Below are 20,090 nucleotides of genomic sequence, written 5' to 3'. Positions count from 1 at the left end.
ACCCTCAATTGATTTCTTTACTAAAGACATATTTAAATTGGCATTCTTCTCCTGTGACTCTTCATTCAACCAACACACGGATCAGCAGCACGGCACAAGGAAATCTGATCCAACAATACATAGAGAGAGAGAGAGAGAGAGAGAGAGAGAGAGAGAGAGAGAATTTTGTGTATACAACATTAATACAAACAAAGTACCGTAAATACGCCAGGGATTGACAGAAAAAAAAAAGATAACCTTAATCAACCGATGTAGTTTGGCCTAATAGAGTTGCCGTATGTGATGTCATTGGCAGTCGCCCACCGGTCAGAGGCGACTGCCAATGACGTCACATACGGCAACTCTATTAGGACGGGGTTTGCTCACGTCTGTACTAGAACCACCCAGAACCACCAGGGTGTTTAGCTCTTAGAACCTCCAAGAACCTCCTAGAACCATCCAGAACCACCAGGGTGTTTAGCTCTTAGAACACCCTAGAAGCTCCTAGAACCATCCAGAACCACCCAGAACCACCAGGGTGTTTAGCTCTTAGAACCCCCTAGAACAATCCAGAACCACCAGGGTGTTTAGCTCTTAGAACCCCCGAGAACAATCCAGAACCACCAGGGTGTTGAGCGCTTTATTGCAATGACTCTGCAAACACTGAGACACCTGAGTCAAATGATACAAGTGTTGGTGAAGATGCCACATTTCACAGCACATTGAAGCTACTAACATAGATCTACATACACATTAATCTACCTGAACATGCAAACACAAGCAGGTGGAGATTTAAAGATACTGCTCAAGAAAAAAGGTGCATTAAACATTGATGGACTTATATGGGTACGCATACAAATATATATTTATTAGTGCTGGGACTCCATTAAAGAAAATAATCTAATTAATTATGGTCTTTGTAATTGGTCAAACCTCTGACCTTTGACCTCTATCAGTCATGGTTGACCTCCAGTGCTCACGCAGTGCTTCACTGGAAGGCCAAGAACAATCCAAGAGTCCATATGTGGCACTGCAAGGTCCACCAGTGGCTTCTGGGACGTCTCTCCCAGTAACCACAGCAGCGTGTAGGGAGAAGCAGTCTGCCAGCCACCAGGCTCCACTGGGGTCAAAGGTCGTGACACGTAGTTCTGTCAGCCACCACTAGATGGAGCTCTCCTCTTCACTCTCCTCCTCATCCTCCCTCAATACCTCTCCCACCTGCAGAGAGAAGAAGAGACAGCAGGAGTCAGGACTCACAGTCCTTGAACGCATCATCACACAGACGTTGACTGTTGATGGAGATGATGGAGTGACTGGTGAGAAGAAGCAGACTCTCAGTCACATGTCAAGTGTGGAACATATGAAGGTCATGTGACCATGGAGTGTTGGACTGATACTGAGGCCTGATGAAGATGAACTGATCAATAATTGAGTGGTGAACTGAGAGAAGAAGCAGTTTGGCAGCAGATGTTGGATGAATGAGGAGCAGCTGGACGACACCATCCTCCTCTCACACTGTGACTGGGAACACTGGACCTCTGCTGTGGGATCAACTGGCTTTGGTGCTGGAACCATCATCCACTGCTTCCAAACCAGTACTGACCTCACAGTCTGCAGTTGATAGTCTCTGTTGTGGACAAGATCCATCAGTGGCTTCACTGATGAAGCCTTCAGGTTGTTCAACCTCAGGTCCAGCTCTCTGAGGTGGGAGGGGTTGGACTTCAGAGCTGAGAGCAGCCAATCACAACTGACCTCTGACAAACTGCAGTCAATCAACCTGAATAGAGAATAAATGATGGAGAGTTTATAATGATGGAGAGTTTTTCCAGGGTGTCATCACTCTGAAAATCAAAGTGAAATGTCGACTTCAGAATCTGACACTACAGAAAATGTCACCTTGAAATTAAATCCTCAGTCCAAAACTAATGTGTGTTGAAATGATGTTTGGTCACATGACCAAGTTTTCATATTTCTGGATGTCATTTTGATATGAATCAACCTTCAGTTCAATGTTTATTCAACATGTGTGATGAAGTGTGTTTGGTGCTGAAACCATCATCCACTGGTTCCAAACCAGTACTAACCTCAGAACCTCCAGTTTACAGTCTGGACTCTGCAGAAAACCACTCAGCACCTTCACTCCTGAATCCTGCAGCTGGTTCCAACTCAGGTCCAGGAGTCTGAGGTGGGAGGGGTTGGACTTCAGAGCTGAGAGCAGCCAATCACAGCTGAGCTCTGACAAACTGCACAACTCCAACCTGAATAGAGAATAAATGATGGAGTGAGTGGAGTTTTCATCATTATATTAAAAAAATATGAAATTAAAAATATGAATGTCTATAACACTGTAATGTCCATTAAACCAATCAGAAGCACAACAATAATACTGAAATAATGAATCACCACAATAAAATATTTTATATCAACCTGTTTAGTCATGTGACCACTGATGAGCTGTTAACAATGTTGGAATTCATTGATTCATTTTGCCTCAAAGGTTCAGTGTGTAAAATCAGTGCAGATTTATTGCTGAAAGCTTCATATACAACCGTCAATATAGTTTGAAGTCTTTGATTAGTAGAAAATAAAAGTCCTCTGCTTTTCCTGCCATTAGAATGCTTCTTTCTAGAAACAGACAGAAGGTCAAAGGTCGTGGCCATCTTGCACCGCCATGTTTGTAGGCGGCTGGTTGGGAAGATGAGTTTGAGAGACAGTTTCATATTGATGGTTGGAGGCTGGAATCCTCTAATAAAGCAAGTGCTGAGAACAAATGGTTATTAAGTGACTGAAATGCAGTGGAATCTTTTCTGCATCTTGCTCATCAATACTGAACTGACTGAGATGATAGAACCTGCATTGACCCTTGACCTTCTGCTGAGTCCAGCTGGATCTATCGGATCTATCTACAGTATCTAAGTGCTCATACAGGTGGCTAATGCTAGCGCTAGCTGAAAATCATGCTAGCACTGGACTGTCTGCTGTGACTATGACTGATTGTGATGCTAATAGATGGTTGTAATATTTGTGTTGATGGAACTTTATCATTATACAGAGAACTAGACACCTTTGCTGTCAACCACATCCTTTATGATGCTGGAAGGCTACCGTAGTTCACTGGCAAGAAGGGGAGAGGGAGCGTCAGCAAGTAAGCACTGCAATCTGATGGCACTAGATGGCAGGATTTTACATACTGGACCTTCAAACCCAGTTTCACTCATTTCAAACACAAACCAGTGACTGGAAATTGAATTTCCAACAGCAGTGAAGTGAAAATCATGACAACAATAACAAGAGTGATAGAAGTTGTAAAGTGAAGAGGGTGAACTGACCTCAGAGTCTCCAGTTTACAGTCTGGACTCTGCAGAAAACCACTCAGCTCCTTCACTCCTGAATCCTGCAGCTGGTTGTCACTCAGGTCCAGGTGTCTGAGGTGGGAGGGGTTGGACTTCAGAGCTGAGAGCAGCCAATCACAGCTGAGCTCTGACAACCTGCACCTCTCCAGCCTGAATGTAGAATAAATGATGGAGAGTTTTTCCAGGGTGTCATCACTCTGAAAATCAAAGTGAAATGTGGACTTCAGAATCTGACTCTACAGAATAAAATGGGAGAGGGAGGGTGAGCGAACGAGTGCTGCACTGTGGAGTCCATTACTGGCTCTTGATGATGTTGCTGTCTGGGCCCCCTTGCACCAAAGTAGGATTGCGTCATCGAAGATGAGTCACTAAGCCTTCAGCGTTCAACCAATCCACAACACGTGTGTCCAGGCTTCATGGGTTGCACTAAAAGCCATCCAGGATGAGAAGACACGGATTCATCAAGCCAGGTGAAAGCTCTCCTGGATCAGTGCGCCATGCACGCGGCTTCCTTCCATAGACCCCGGTTATGGAGCTGGATACGGATTGGCCATCTTTGACCTCCTCATAAGCCTCCATGAGGATTTGCGCCTGGGACGGGGATTCAGACTCTCGAACTTTCTTTTTTTTTGTAATTTATTGTTTATTTGGAGAAGCAAGTATACAGACATTTCTCTTGCGTACAATATAAAGTCCACATCAAGTGTGGATATGAAAATATAATTGCTAATAATACTCCATTCCTTTTAACATAAAAAAGAAAGAAAGAAAAAAAAAAAAAAAACACAGTAAAATGTGTATCATCTCATGAACCAGTCTAGCAGTGTGTATCATGACAATGATTTTACAGAGCAGTCAAATTCAGTTTACAGAAATTACAGCTTTTATATATTCCGTCCATTTTGTCCATATCCTGAAAAAGGAGTCTCTTTGACCTTTAAGACAGAATGACAATTTCTCTAGAATGTAAATATTCTGAACAATATCAATCCATTCATCAATTGTAGGTGCTTCAGTCCTCAACCATTTTCTCGTGATAGTTTTTTTGCTTGCTGCCAGAAGCATTGCCATGAGTTTTTTATCTGACAAATTCCAGTTATCCCATGAGATGTCTCCTAAGTACAGGACTTCACATTTAAAAGGAATTTTCTCAACAAAAATGTTATTTAAGTGCATGCACAGTTGATCCCAGAATGGTTTGATCACCGGACAACCCCAGAAGATATGGTAATGATTTGCCTTGTCTGTCTTACATTGTCTCCAGCAGGTAGCACTGTTGCTGTGATGTTTTTTCTGGGCAGGGGTTACGAAAAACCGAACAATGTTCTTCTAACAGAATTCCCTCCATGAATTGGAGCTTGAGGTCGTCCATTGAAATTTGTGAATCTTTTCCCAGCTTTCAACAGAAATAATTAAATTTCCTTCTTTTTGCCATTTATTCCTTATGTAGTCTGTGTCAACTTGTTTGAACAGCTGAATACCATTGTATAACTTGGAGACAACTTTAGTACAGGAACCTGATTTCAACAATGACAAAAGCACTTCTAAGAATCCTGGTCCAGCTGTTTCCCAAGTTTCTTGTAGATTATGATTATAGTAAGACCTAACCTGCAGATATCTGAAGAAGTCATCCTTCTCCAACCCATTTGACCTTTGAAGTTCTTCAAAACTCTGAAACACCCCCCTCTTGATAAATGTATAATAGGTGGTTAATCCTTTTGAGATCCATCCCTTGAATCTTCCGTCATTCTTGTTTGGTTTAAAAGCCGAGTCAAAAGCGCACCACTTGAACATTTTGATCTGGTTACCTAAATGGCAAATTTTCACTATTCTTCTCCAAGAGTTTAGCATTGTGTATAACATCGAGTCATGCGGTATCATCAAATCATCTTGTAGTTCTTTGTCCATCAACATCGATAAGAGAGGTACACCTTCCACTGAGGAACTCTCTATGTCTTTCCATCCTGCATTGTATTGTGGACAGCATAGATAGATTAATGGTTTCAGTTGAGCTGCAAGATAATATTCCTGTAGGTTGGGAAGACCCAACCCCCCTTTCTCTTTCTTCAACTGCAGTGTTCTGTACCTTATTCTGGCCTTTTTCCCTTGCCAGATATATTGTGATATTAATCTGTCCCATTCTGTAAATTGTTTCTCCGGAATCAAGATAGGTAAGCACTGAAATAGATATAACAAGCGTGGACTGACTCAACTCTGGAGTGTAAATTGAAAAAAGGGATCACATTCCATCTCTGTATGTCTATTTTTAGTCTTGATGTTAGGGGGCCATAGTTGGCATCGAAAGTCCTGGAAAATTCTTTTGTTAGAAAAACCCCCAAATATTTTATGGAATCCGCCTCCCAATTCCATCTATACAAACTCTTAATTTTGTTTGGAGGGACATAATTCAGTGTTAAAACCTGAGTCTTGTTGATATTAATCTTGTAACCCGACAATGAACCATATTCCGCAATCATCTCCATTAATATGGGTATAGTTTTAGTTGGATTTGTTATAGTTAGTATTAAATCATCAGCGAACAGGGATAGCTTTTGTTCACCAGAGGCCATCGCAACTCCTGTTATGTCAGGCCTCTGCCTTATCCATTGGCTCAAAGGCTCTATAAAAAGGGCGAAGAGGAGAGGAGAAATACAACACCCCTGCCTCGTACCTCTTTCCAAAATAAATGATTCCGATAGATCTCCGTTAATTTTTATCTTAGCTGATGGTTTCTCGTACAATGCCGCCAATACATCAATTAAGGACTGGTGGAATCCAAATTTATGCAACACTTTATACAGAAATTACCATCTGACCGAGTCAAATGCCTTTTCTGCGTCCAAACTCAGCATTGCAGTTTCTATTTTGTTTTGTTCTACGTGATTCAAGATGTGAAATGTTTTTCTGATGTTGTCCTGAGTCATTCTGTGTTTGATAAAACCCGTCTGGTCCTTATGTATTCTGTCCATTTAAGTGATGTCTTCTATTTCACCAATCACATTGGAGAGCCCCCTCAAGCCCACTAGAACTAAAAGAACATGAACAGATAAAGCAAGAACATACATACTCACTGCACAATGAAAAAACAAAAAAACAAAAAACAAAACAAAACAAGCTCGGCTTCCAAACAGGGGTCCATAACCTAGACCCTGTTGAGCTTCTTGGTGACAGCCCGGAAGGGAATGTCCTCCCAAATCTATTGGTGAGGGCCCTTCAGGTGGCAGCAGCACAGTTCCGGATGGACCCTGACAAACCTTTTTGTGAAACTATCATCTTTAACTTAGCCTATGTAGAAATTTCTATCTGAGAAGTGTATCTCAAGAGGAAAAACGTGGTATCCTTCAGTTCTCAAGGAGCTGGTGGTGATGTTCTCCTAAATGCCCGGAGCCTCTCTTTGTAGTTGACTTCTCTTGAAGAGCTGGAGGCGCCTTTCTCTCTTCTCCCTCCTGTCCTAGTCCAGGTCAGCCGCTCGATCTGCTCCTTCAGGGAATCAGGTGAACTGATGACTTTCACTTTGTAACCTCTTTTGACCATGTCCTCCGTAGCCTCCTCTATGTTGTCGTAGGTTCTGGGCCCTTCTTCATATCTCACTCGCAATCTCGCCGGAAAAAGGGTCTGGAACGAGACCCCGTTCTCCTTCAGAGCCCTATGAACCTCCGTATACTCTCGTTGTTTTCTGAGAATGGCTGGTGGGTAGTCGTGGTCGAGATTTATTCGCTTTTCACGGCAAAAGAGTCCCTTTTGTTGCCAAGCCTTGCGCAGTACAGACTCTTTCATTTTGAAGCTCGAAAACCTCACAAGTATTGAACGTGGTGATACATTCTTCGGGGGTTGCAGTCCCAGCAACCGATGTGCTCTTTCTATCCGCACGTCTGCCGCGTTCTCGACCAGACCGAGCCCCTCTTTCAGTAAGGTCTCCACAAATGTAGTCATCGACTCCGAGTCCTTCTCGGACCCCTCCGGAAAACCGTAGATCCTGACATTTTCCCGACGAGATCGACTGTCCAGGTCCGTTAGCTTTTCTTCCAGCTTCACGTGTAACTTTAGCAGCCCGGTTAACACTTCCTCCGTGTTTAGAGTCCTCTCTTCATTTTTCTCCACCCGCTCCTCCACTTCGCTGATTCTTGCATTCGTTTTATTAATTTCCTCCTTGATAGACTTCAGTTGTTTGTTGTTTTCCTGACGGAAACCTCTCAGTTCTTCTAGTAACACTTCGAAGCTAGCCATCTCGTCCTCGCTTCTTCGTTAGCCCGTGGCTTCACGGAGTTAGCTGTAACTACTTCCTTTCTCTCGCCGATTGTTATATAGAAGCAGGGGCTTCGTTTGTCGTCTTACCCCCTCTGTAAGTTTACCGTGGTATGTGGAAATTATATTACTGGGGGTAGGTCTGTGATTTCTTCGGTTCTTTCGGGAGCCGTTCTATCGAGCTGCCATCTCCATGAGTCTCCAGACTCTCAAACTTTCAAAGCTCGCGAGCTTGGAAGCCCAGACTCCCAGGTCATAGTCATCCGCACCAAGCATTCAGCCAAAGGGATCTTCCCTTGACCAAGCAGCCAGCGCGCATGATCAATTGGAGGCATAGTGACAGGACCGTCCACTGTCACAAAAACAAGCTCATGTTACTCTTTGATGTGTCTCCATCTTTCTATGGGATGTGCATTTTTATATAGGATGCTATAATATATGCTGATTGCAATATGATCTCAACTCATTTCTTTATCATGATTGAAATGAAATGATTCCAGAGCTTGAAATAATGACAGTGGCTGGAGGTGAATGTGATAACAATGTGCAGTGTTGAGTGGAAGAAGCACTGCCTTCCACTGGTGGTGACTGTTGACTGAGACAAGGATGAAATAGATCCTGGAACTCAGCTTGGTCTGGAGCAGCTCACTCCACACAATAAATCTCCACGGTAACTTCTAGCAGAACATATCTCACTTCCACCTATCCCACTGTTGTGCAACCACATCAAACATCAATTGATCCAGGATAACCAAGATATCCCGGCTTAATCCCTCATCCTAGTTTCCTGCAACAGGGCCCAGTCAAGTGAAAATCATGACAACAATAACAAGAGTGATAGAATTTGTAGAGTGAAGAGGGTGAACTGACCTCAGAGTCTCCAGTTTACAGTCTGGACTCTGCAGAAAACCACTCAGCACCTTCACTCCTGAATCCTGCAGCTGGTTGAGACTCAGGTCCAGGTGTCTGAGGTGGGAGGGGTTGGACTTCAGAGCTGAGAGCAGCCAATCACAGCTGAGCTCTGACAACCTGCAGCTCTCCAACCTGAATGTAGAATAAATGATGGAGAGTTTATAATGATGGAGAGTTTTTCCAGGGTGTCATCACTCTGAACATCAAAGTGAAATGTGGACTTCAGAATCTGACACGACAGAAACAGAGAGGGAGGGAGAGAGGGTGAGTGAGTGAGCGCTGCAATCTGAAATCTGACCACTAGATTGCAGTATTTTACACACTGGACCTTTCAACCCAGTTTCACTCATTTCAAACACAAACCAGTGACTGCAAATTGAATTTCCAACAGCAGTGAAGTGAAAATCATGACAACAATAACAAGAGTGATAGAAGTTGTAGAGTGAAGAGGGTGAACTGACCTCAGAGTCTCCAGTTTACAGTCTGGACTCTGCAGAAAACCACTCAGCTCCTTAACTGATGAATCCTGAAGATAGTTCTCAGCCAGGTGCAGCTCTCTGAGGTGGGAGGGGTTGGACTTCAGAGCTGAGAGCAGCCAATCACAGCTGATCTATGACAACCTGCACCTCTCCAACCTGAATACGGAATAAATGATGGAGAGTGTCATTCACAGTTGGGTGTGCGCGCGCACGCGCACGTGTGTGTGTGCGTGCGTGAGTGCGTATGTGCGCATACGTGTGTGTGTGTGTGTGTGTAATTTAAAACCAGTTTTACACATTTCTAATGGAATCAAAGTGAATTCCAACAAACTCAATTCAAAGTCATGACAACAATAACTGCAGCAGTTGTAGAGTGAAGAGGGTGAACTGACCTCAGAGTCTCCAGTTTACAGTCTGGACTCTGCAGAAAACCACTCAGCTCCTTCACTGATGAATCCTGCAGTTGGTTCTGACCCAGGTCCAGGTGTCTGAGGTGGGAGAGTCGTTGGACTTCAGAGCTGAGAGCAGCCAATCACAGCTGAGCTCTGACAACCTGCAGCCCTCCAACCTGAATAGAGAAGAAATGATGGAGAGTTTAGAATCAAAGTCAAATGTCGACTTTAGAATCTGACACTCAACAAAGGAGAGAGGGTGAGTGAATGAGCGCTGCAATCTGAAATCTGACCACCAGATGGCAGGATTTTACACTCTGTACCTTTAAACCAGGGGTGCTCACACTTTTTCAACATGCAAGCTACTTTTAAAATTACCAAGTCAAAAAGATCTACCTACTATACAATCGGTGTGTGTGTGTGTGTGTGTGTGTGTGTGTGTGTGTGTGTGTAACGCAGATGTTTTGCTAGCAGCATCTCCCAGGATCTCCGGTGCTTCTGCTGTGCGTGACTTTGAAGCGTATTTTGCGAGTGAGGCGTCTCCGTCAGTTTACGCCAGGATTGCAAGCTCACGTGACAAGCACGGTAGTTTGGCGTGTATTTAAAGAAAACAACAGCCAAACTCTTTTTGCTGTCCCTGTCTGCTCTCATAGAGAATGCAGGTATCTGAAGTATACATTGATTTTAACAATTATTATAGTTTCAGATTTAAAATGAAATCTGCTTTATGTCTCCTTTATTTGATCTGAGCGGTGCAGAAGCCGATTCGTCTCATTTACCTTTGACTGTAAAATCCAGCACATATAAAAACAAAATCCAGCACATCGTACATTATGACCAAGATCACTGAGTTGCTGCCTGAACCATTCTACCTGCTGGAAGTGACGAGGACTCCACACGATTGACCTAATGGACACCCCTGCTTCAAACCCAGTTCCACTCATTTCAAACACAAACCAGTGTCTGCAAATTGAATTTCCAACAGCAGTGAAGTGAAAATCATGACGACAACAACAAGAGTGATAGAAGTTGGAGAGTGAAGAGGGTGAACTGACCTCAGAGTCTCCAGTTTACAATCTGGACTCTGCAGAAAACCACTCAGAACCTTTACTAATGAATCCTGCAGCTGGTTCTGACTCAGGTCCAGGAGTTTGAGGTGGGAGGGGTTGGATTTCAGAGCTGAGAGCAGCCAATCACAGCTGAGCTTTGACAACCAACAGTACTCCAACCTGAATAGAGAAGAAATGATGGAGAGTTTATAACGATGGAATTTTACCAGGGTGTCATCACTCTGAACATCAAAGTGAAACGTCGACTTCAGAATCTGCAACAAAAGCAGTCTGCAATCTGACCACTAGATGGGAGGATTTTACCCACTGTTCCTTCAAGCCCAGTTTAGGGCGTGTTTTCATTGCCTTGCCTCACCACGGTTCGCCTCGGTACAATTGCGTTTTCATTGACTCTGTGATTACGAGACGGTGGGCGGAGTCGACACGGTAAAGCGGGACAATGTTTTCCCCAGCATCACTTCTGTGCGATACACAACAGCGCAGCGATGGACAAAGTAGAAGTTGTTTCATACCTGCTGCTCGGTCTGTGGTTGCTTTTCTGTTCAAGAAAGAACACTTTCCCTCACTGAAGTCACAGTTGATCATTTATGCAGCAACATTTATAATTTATTGTTTCGTTTTCCATGCGAGCAAATGTGTAGTTCAACCTTCATATTTTCACCAAAAGTAAACACAAGACGGATACAACGGGAAATAGCGTTTATTTAAAAACAAACAAACAGAAAAACAGACAGTAAACACGCCTCCTTATTTGAAATAGCTGCCCTCGCGAGCCAAGGACGACTTTGTTATATGCCGCGGTGTTTGAGGCTTCCTCGCGGCCAAGAGCCACGTCCTCTCGACGAATCAGTATTTCTTCTCTCCTCAAGACTCCTGGGGTTCCCTAGCTTACCGCGCCTCACGCAGGAGCAACTCGATTTGTTTTCTTTACCGAGCGCTTCGCCATTTGCCGTTTGTCGTTTTCGCGAATATGGTTGAACACACTCGCGACGTCGAGGGCATTCCCGGTTCGCCTGCCTCTCCCCAAAAGACGAAAGTAAACATGTATTGAAAAAGCTGTTTTCAAAAAGTGTATACACATAAATGTATTTGTACAACACCAATAGTAGCTACTTGTATTCACGGTAAAATGTACCTGACACGGAAGTTCTGTGTCAAAGGAGTTGGCATGGATGTCCGCTCTGACAGGGAACATCGACGCGGACACGGAGCCAATCCAGTGCCCTGCTCGTCACTACGTCACCACTAAACTCGCTTCGTCTTGCTCGGACCCTGGGGGATTGAGGTACCAAAACAGCGCCCCCTACAACTGTGTAGCGGCCAGTGCAAACACCCTAACACCATACCATGGCGAGGCGAGGTGAGGCAATGAAAACACGCCCTTTCATTCATTATCAAAAAAAAAGTGTCTGCAAATTGAATTTCCAACAGCAGTGAAGTGAAAATCATGACAACAACAACAAGAGTGATAGAAGTTGTAGAGTGAAGAGGGTGAACTGACCTCAGAGTCTCCAGTTTACAGTCTGGACTCTGCAGAAAACCACTCAGCTCCTTCACTGATGAATCCTTAAGGTGGTTCCAACTCAGGTTCAGCTCTCTGAGGTGGGAGGGGTTGGACTTCAGAGCTGAGAGCAGCCAATCACAGCTGAGCTTTGTCAACCAGCAGTTCTCCAGCCTGAATAAAGAATCAATATTTGATTTCTTCCATGGTGTAAATGTCATATTCAGAGTCATTTCTCCCTGTTGATGATCCAGATGTGCAGCTGTTGGGATCACTGAGTCATTCAGTGACTTTCCTTGCTCCTTCAGACGTTCAATGGCCAAGTCAACAGCGCGGTTCAGTCTAAGCCAGTAGTCAAAGGCATCCTCACCCTTCCCAGGAAGAGTGGTGTAAAAGTCTGCTAATGGGAGTGGTGAACACGGAACAGAATCAAAGTGCTTCCGCAAGAGACCATAAATGGCATCGGGGTTCCAGGTGATGTTAATACCACTGTTCCTGGTCCCAAACCTGACAACATCCTTTGCTTTGCCACCAAGATGAACAAGGATCTCCTCCGCTTGTTCCTCAGGTTGCAGATTCCCCCTCTTAATGAAATTCCTCATGAGCTCCTCCCACTCCTGGACGGAAACAGAGTCTGAGTTGTCTCCTCTGAAGCTTTCGATGAGGGACATATTGCAAATGGGACACGTCAAAAGCATTTGTGGCAGACACATTTGCATGGCTAGGTCGAGGGGTAGCACTATGTAAAGGGGAACTGGCTAGCATATCAGCATGGGCAGGTGAAGGGGCAGCACTGAGTAAAGGGGTAGTGACAGATGCACTGAGGTGAGAGATAATGTCCTGTGCCACCCGCTGGCTGACCTGTTGAATCAATGCATCACCCATCTGACCTACAATACTAGCAGCAATAACATCAGGGGTAGGTGCAGGGGAACACATGCTGTGCCTGTCTGGGACAGGGGAATGCGTGCCCTGGCTAGCAAGGGCATGAGGGTTTGCATCTGAGTTGGGGGGAGGGATAACACCAGTACTGAGCAAGGGGCGCCCAGGTTTACACTGATTACCCAACACTACACCACCCCCCTGAACAGGACTCTCAAACAGTAAACTTGAAGGATGCATAAAACCCCTCCTCTGCCAGCACCAAAAGGAGTTACAAAAACATTACCCTGAGGATTACTCATCTTTCCAAAAAGTTAACAAAACACAATACCACAAAACAAAAGGATGAAACCACAAAAGGCCTAGACTGGAAACTGAAAAAAATAAAAAAAATCTAATAAAAGTACATAAACCCTCTATCTGATATCTAACACTGCACAAAAGCAACAAATCTGACTGACTTCAGTGACCGCAGATGAACAGCAGCAGCAGAACAGTCCCCGGGTCGCTCTGCAGCATCGGTAGCACAACAAAAGAGTCTCGAGTCACGGCACCAATGTGACCTCTCCTCTTCTGTCCTGCTTGCTGTATAATGAAGACTTGCAGAAGTCAGGTGTGGAGCAGCAGTTTATTCTCTGAAACAGAATGGGACACAACCATAACTTGCTCCGTGAAACTTGGTCACCTCCTGCTTCATGGGCTTCCTCTGTACTGAAGTAGTGATCGTATAGTTGTTGTTTCTACAATACAAATAATATTAAAAATAAAATACATTTTTCTACAAAATACAAAAAAATGACATTCGCAATTTCAATAATTCGCTCCCTAAAGCTCCATTTTTATACACTGTAACATTCTTCCAGTTACACACACATACCTGAAACAGAATGGGACACATCCATAACTTGCTCCGTGAAACTTGGTCACCTCCTGCAGAGACAACGTGCTCCGTATGAGAGCTGTGTGCTGCTAATGGACATGCTAGCATGCTAATCGTTTTTAATAGCAATTAAAAAAAAACGAACTTTGCTAAAAAAAAAAGAAAAAAAAAAAAGAAAAAAATGAAATGAAAGACACCAGCACACATTTAAACACTGAAACACAGTTACATGACTTATTGTATTAATTTCTGTCTCAGCAGGGAGGAGACCGTCTCACCTGCTTCATGGGCTTCCTCTGTACTGAGGATCGCCCAGAATGCAAAGCGCTAACTTCAAAATAAAATACAAAATAAAATAAAAATAAAATATAAAGAGCCATGGCTGTGCCCCAACCAAGTTTAACATGATTGAACACAATTTATTTTGTGTGTGTGTGTGAGAGAGAGAGTGGATGACGCCTTGCAGGTGCGGTCCTGGATGTCGGCTGCTGATTGGACGCGCCACGGCTGAGAAGGAGGAGCAGTCGAGCCAGCCTGACTGTCATCCCTCCTGCGCTCCCAAGTCTGCAGTTAGTCACTTCTGAAATGGTGTTAGAGCACGCAGCCGTAGGTAGTGATGGCCGATGGAGGCTTTGTTGAAGCTTCGACACTTGTTTCAAAAAATGGTTCATTACTCGAGGCTTCAATGACACAGTGCTCGAGGAGGTCATCTAGTGCTCAATAAAATGAAGTGCAATAGAAACGTGTTCATTGTTTCATAGGTTGTTTGGGATTTGATTCGCCATGCATTCTTGTTGGACAACACTACATGGTTGTACGGTTCAATGCTGACACAATAAAATAAAAATGAAAAATAAAGACAATGTCTCTTTTTTGGCACGACTGATTGTAGTAGACTATAGCTCTATACTTAGCCTGACAGTTTGTGCAATGAATTATATTATATCCTAAAACAAGACTAAATAGCCCATAGTTTAAAAATATGTTCAATAGTAAGTGTTCAGTGGGTCAGATGTCAAATGTGATCTATTTAAAATGTAGAATAGATGAGCTAAATAACACATATATAATACACGTTGATGGGAATTGAACCGTCGCCTCAGTCTTGCAAGTCCAAGATTGTCATAATGTACCACAACCCCAAATCACACTCCCTTTTTTCATCAAAGCTGTTTGAGTAGCGTTAGCACACCGTGATTCCTCATCAACTACAGGCCTACACTTCAAATAATTATGAGAAAAACCCAACGTAAAGAGAGCACTTCCATTAGGAAATAGTCAACATGAAATTTCGTCTTCTACTGACACCTGCTGGTCAAATTGAATAGTTGCAAATATTGTGAAGAAGTTGTCATCTAATTCTAGTCCTAAACAATATGGCCATTCTAAGTCAAGTATTAAGACAATTAATCAGGTTTGTACTGCTTGATTGAACACATTCATCCCGTTCCAGTGCACTAAAACCCACTTCCCTTCAGGACCGTGTCAGCGAAGCCAAAACTTCCTTGAGTGACGCTGTTTCCCAGCATGCAATGCGAGCTAGCGATTCACAATACAATTTCATCACAAACATGGATGTAAAAAATAAAAAGGGACGAAAAATGAAACTTCAGGAACACCAACCATTGCAATACAAGCAGAACTGGGCCGAAGTTTTATATTATGTACACCATAATACAGCCTTCTGGTGGACAAGCCATACTATTTAATCCGTGTCTTCCTATGGCACTTCCGTGGGTGGAAGCTCGTCGTAGAGGTCACGTGCTGGTTGCGCGTCACTCCACCGATCACCTCGGGGAAGGTCGTTGCCCTTGCAGGGTACCTGATTCAGGTGAGTATATGGACAATATGGGTCAATGTGGTCAGTGTAACAAGAGAAGCTTGCTGGCAAAAATAATGCACTACAAGTGGATGTGACACTTTTTTTTTGTTTTGTATGAGCATTTAAAAAAAACAACAACATAATAATAATATGGATTTTGACCATGTATGTTTTGGAGTTCATTGAAAGAGGTTAATATATATATGTATATATATATGTGCGCGTGTGTGTAACTTTAACTAACTTATCTATTTCTATCCATCTATCAAACTTACTATCTAGGGATCTATCTACTACTAACTCTCAAAAAACTAACGGACAACCAAGAGCAACAAAACCAACCTACTGCAATTCGTATATTTTAGTGTGTGTGTGTGTGTGTGTGTGTGTGTGGGGGGGGGGGGTTAAAATGAGCACAGTGATGGTTCCGCAGCATAAAGTGTATCTTCAGTCGTCGATTGTATGTGTGGGAGTCCCTCAGGTTCAGCCCAGCTGATTTAGTGTTCGGTGAGAGGACCCTTGCGTCTGTTAAGGGGTAAGTGGCTTTCCGATGTTAAACGAGTAGAGAATAATGAGTTAGATTACGTAATTTTTTTTCCGTGAACGCTTGCATCGTGCTTGTGAAACTGCTCACCAAACTCTTGTCGCCAGCCAGTCTAAAATGAAGCGGCAGTTTGACAAGAAAGCTGTGGCTCGAGTTTTTGAGACAGGCGTTGTGTGTTGGTATTGTTGCCGTTACCCGGTTCCGGTTTGCAGGCTGGTTTTTCTGGTCGGTATGTCGTGGAGCGCAAACTTTCCGATACAGATTATGTAGTGCACACTCCTGATAGAAAACGATCGTCCCGCGTCTGCCACGTCAAAATGTTGAAAAGTTACGCCCGGTTCACACAGGACGCGGAAGCGCCGCGAAGTGAAGCGCCGCGAAGTGAAGCGCCGCGAAGTGAAGCGCTGCGAAGCGCCGAGCGCTTCCATTCAGCGCCCATGTTAATCAATCAGTGCGTTTACATGCAGAGCTTAATCGGACTAAGCAATCATTCGGTTTTCTCGTCCAATCGGAGTTCTCACCTTGGTCCCCGTATACATGCAGCTGAGAAATTCAAATTATTGACGGGTCCTCCTCCCAACACTAGGGGGTGGAGTGAGTCTTTTCAGCCGGTCAGCTGCTTTCGGTTGACATATTAAATCTATTATGATATGGAACGATAGTTCATAATGTACGTGTTACTTGCTTTGCAGATAAGGTGTACCCTATTTCTTGTGCTCCTGGTTATTTTAAAAGGCAGACAAGAACGTTGTTTGCTGTTGGAGGGCTACAACAACACTTCGATTCCAATCGGAGTTCTCAAACTCCAATCATAATCCAATCCAATCATAATCGGAGTAAGGTGTTTACATGCACGTGAGTTCTCCGATCATAATCGGACTAAGGCAATAGTTCGATTTTCTCTAGTGCCATGTAAACGCACTGAATGTAGTGGTTCAGACCAGACGCGAACAGGCGCGCGGCTCGTGCCATTCATTTCAATGGAAGCGGAGCGCCGCGCCAACGAATTTCGCGAGCGAGGCTCCAACTGGTTCACACCAGACGGGAACAGCTCCGCGACGGTCGACAAGCACTTCTGCTCAGCTGCACTCTTTTTTTCACTCCCACTTTTTCACTTTTTTTTTTCTTTAAAAAAAATAAAATTAAAAAAATCATTTTCGTCATCGCCCCCCCTCGCCCCGTAGCCAGCCCGCTCCATAGCTCACTTTTGTGCGTGTGTGTGTAAATAAATAGAAACACGCACTCAGGTGTCCATCTCAAGACAAGACCTCTTTCATAATGATCATTGACTGGCATCTCTAGGATCAAACAGACGTATTTTGATCAAGTCTTCCTCTGTGTGTGTGTGTGTGTGTTTAATGTCTCTCGCACTCTGATAGAATGTACTGACAAATATAACATACAAATATGATACATGATCGAATTTGTCATTGGGTTTTTATTTTGAAATTAGTTTATTTTGAAAATTCACCGGATTTTCTCGTTTTTATTGAGCGACTTCCTGTACTATTGACGAGGACCGCTCGCGGCTTGCGCACGAAATAGAGCAGACGCCGAAACAACAAATGCATGCCGCGAGCCGCGCAACCACCACATTGATTAACGTGGGCGCCGAATGGAAGCGCTCGGCGGCGCTTCGCTTCCACGTCAAGTGAACTGACGTTAAATGCATGGCGCGATCCGCGAGGGGAGCCGCGCGCCTGTTCGCGTCTGGTGTGAACTACTACATTGATTAACATGGGCGCCAAATGGAAGCGCTCGGCACTTTGCGGCGCTTTGTGGCGCTTCCGCGTCCAGTGTGAACCGGGCGTTACGTCGCTAGGAAGAATGTGTCGCCTGAGCCTCCGCCCCCTCCGTGCCCATTGGCGGAGGGAGGGCTCATGAAAAAAAAAAAAAAAAAATCGGTGTTCATTCGGCGCGCCTGGGAAACTCTGAAATTATGAATAACTTAAGCTTGTTTTTGTCCCATTTGCCTGCATCAGCCCGTCATGATATTGTTAAATTAATTGAGAGCCACCCACTATTGTTTTCTGACCACCCCCGCCGTACGTCAGTTTTGCACCATGACATAGAAGTAGAGGGACATGCCACAAGTAAGCAGCACGCACACAGAGTCAATTCTGGGAAGTTAAGAAAGAAGCTTTGGCTCTCCTTCTGACAGTGCCCATCTTGATGTTAATTTGGGGTCAGGTTTTTACAGACTATAAGACCCTCGTGGTCCTGGATAGGATGCGCAATCAAACCAGCCGTAGATGCGGTGGTCTCTGCTCCTGCAAGACTTCAATCTCCAGATTTGCCACAGGAAGGGGGGTTGATAATGTGTTGGCAGATGCGTTATCACGTGTACATGTGGACTAGCTGCGGAATTCTTATTTCAGGGGAACTGAGGTTGTTCTTGTTTAGTTTTGTTTGTAGGTATGTTAATAGGGTTTAGTTCTTAAGAGAGGGGGTGTTATGACCCACAGGTGGGTCTAGGTGCCTCTATCTAAATAACTATTACCAATTTTAAACGTTTAGTTTTTTACTACTACACAAATGTAAAGTCAAACAACATACGCTTACAGAAACTCACACAACAAAATATGAATTAAAATGTGTAAAACAAAAAGAAAAAAAAAATCAGCATTCAGATAACAGTTTTGTCCTTTAGTGAAGATTGACAATGAGAAAAACCAAGAGCCTCAGCTTTGTGCGGCTGATCCTGTTTCTTCTCTCTGTAAATATCTGCCCTGTTTTGGAGAAGATTCTCTCTAAGGGGACTGATGTTGCTACAATGCACAGTCTCCATGCCATCACATGTGTAAGGCGTCGGTAAATTGAAGCCTGCAGTTTGCAGTTGCAGCTGTTGCACGACAAAACGGGTCAACCAACCCGACAAACGACCCGGGTGATAATCGGCTCCGATCGGCTTGCGATGGAATTGGGACACCCGGGACAACACCACCTTTTTTTTTACCTGCCGCACGGAATGACGTTGAGCGTAACGTACGCTAAATCATAATATCGTGCCAGTCAAGGTCATATCGCGGGCCTGTCCCGCTCACCAGATATCCAAGAAGGTTGGTGAGGGCTGAGCGGGCAAAACCTTTGGTGACTAAGTACCGAAGGGGTGAATGTTTTCTCTACCTTTTTGCGCCTGAGTAAAAAAAGGGGGCACAGGGACGCCTGTGCAGCTACAAGTAATAAGTCTAGACAGGGATGGGGAAGAACCAGAGCAAAGTGGCTGCTGCAGTTCCCCAGGGGGGACAAATTGTGGACGACATGCGGAAAAAATACGGTCCAGATTGTCTTGATATGTTGGATGTTTGGGTTGAAAAGTATGGTTTCCCAGAGGGGGGATCACTGAGTATGGAGGAATTGAGAAACCTCCGGGATAAACTGAATATAGCCGAGGGAAAGGTTACAAAAAAGAAAAACCCAAACAGGTGGGAGATTCAAATCATCAAAGATCATTAAAGGTGTTTTTCATTCTGGAAACCTGAAGCAGAGGTCAGGGACAGGAAACAAGTAAAGAAACGTGTGAACAGCGCTGGGCGCTGGAGCACAGGGGTGACAGAGATAACGGCAGAGGGTGCACACGCTCACACACACTCCCCAGAGGAGGGAGAAAAGGAGCCGCTCACACACGAGCATTCAAATGCACCAAATCGTCTGTATCCTTCTCTTACAGGCCTGAGGGACCCTCTCCTGGACATGCCTGTCTTCCCTCCTCCCGCCTGCCCTCATCCAACGCTACCACCGTACAACCCTGCGCACTCCAGCACCGACGCCGCAGCGTCGCCACGTTCATCAGGACTGCCGTCAACCAAACGGCCAGCCTCATCACTGCTTTCAGACAAGGGCTGCTCCCCCAGATCGCCAAAGCAGTTAACAGAAGCTGCTGCGTGGGGATTGAAGATGCCCGGCTGACAGAGGTCCGACGTCATGCAGTGCACGCTGAGAGGCTTCTGCAGGAGGCCAGCGATGCAGAGGACAAGAAGATAAAGCGTGCCTCCCTCACCATGATGAAGCACCTCAGTGACACGGCGAGA

The 20,090-nt window shown here is 44.5% G+C and overlaps 2 protein-coding genes across 2 annotated transcripts in view; one reads left to right on the top strand and one right to left on the bottom strand.

Annotated features, from left to right (window-relative positions):
• LOC142892780 (ribonuclease inhibitor-like) overlaps window positions 1–3,627 on the bottom strand; it is a 75,379-nt gene extending 71,752 nt beyond the window's left edge. Inside the window, exons 1-3 of the mRNA XM_076033058.1 lie at window positions 3,616–3,627; window positions 3,309–3,568; window positions 2,064–2,237 (exon numbers count right to left, since the gene is read on the bottom strand). Of these exons, the coding sequence (XP_075889173.1) occupies window positions 2,064–2,237; window positions 3,309–3,568; window positions 3,616–3,627 (446 nt within the window). The remainder of the gene's footprint in view (window positions 1–2,063; window positions 2,238–3,308; window positions 3,569–3,615) is intronic.
• LOC142892607 (NLR family CARD domain-containing protein 3-like) overlaps window positions 1–20,090 on the top strand; it is a 406,144-nt gene that overhangs the window by 356,054 nt on the left and 30,000 nt on the right. The gene's annotated exons all lie outside the window — the stretch shown is intronic.

Source organism: Nelusetta ayraudi, unplaced genomic scaffold (assembly GCF_046127955.1).
Source record: "Nelusetta ayraudi isolate G7.1 ecotype Tasmania unplaced genomic scaffold, CSIRO-AGI_Nayr_v1 ptg000039l, whole genome shotgun sequence".
Taxonomy (NCBI): Eukaryota; Metazoa; Chordata; class Actinopteri; order Tetraodontiformes; family Monacanthidae; genus Nelusetta; species Nelusetta ayraudi.
The sequence above is the reverse complement of the archived record's forward strand: the minus strand, read 5'-3'. Positions and strand labels throughout refer to the sequence as shown.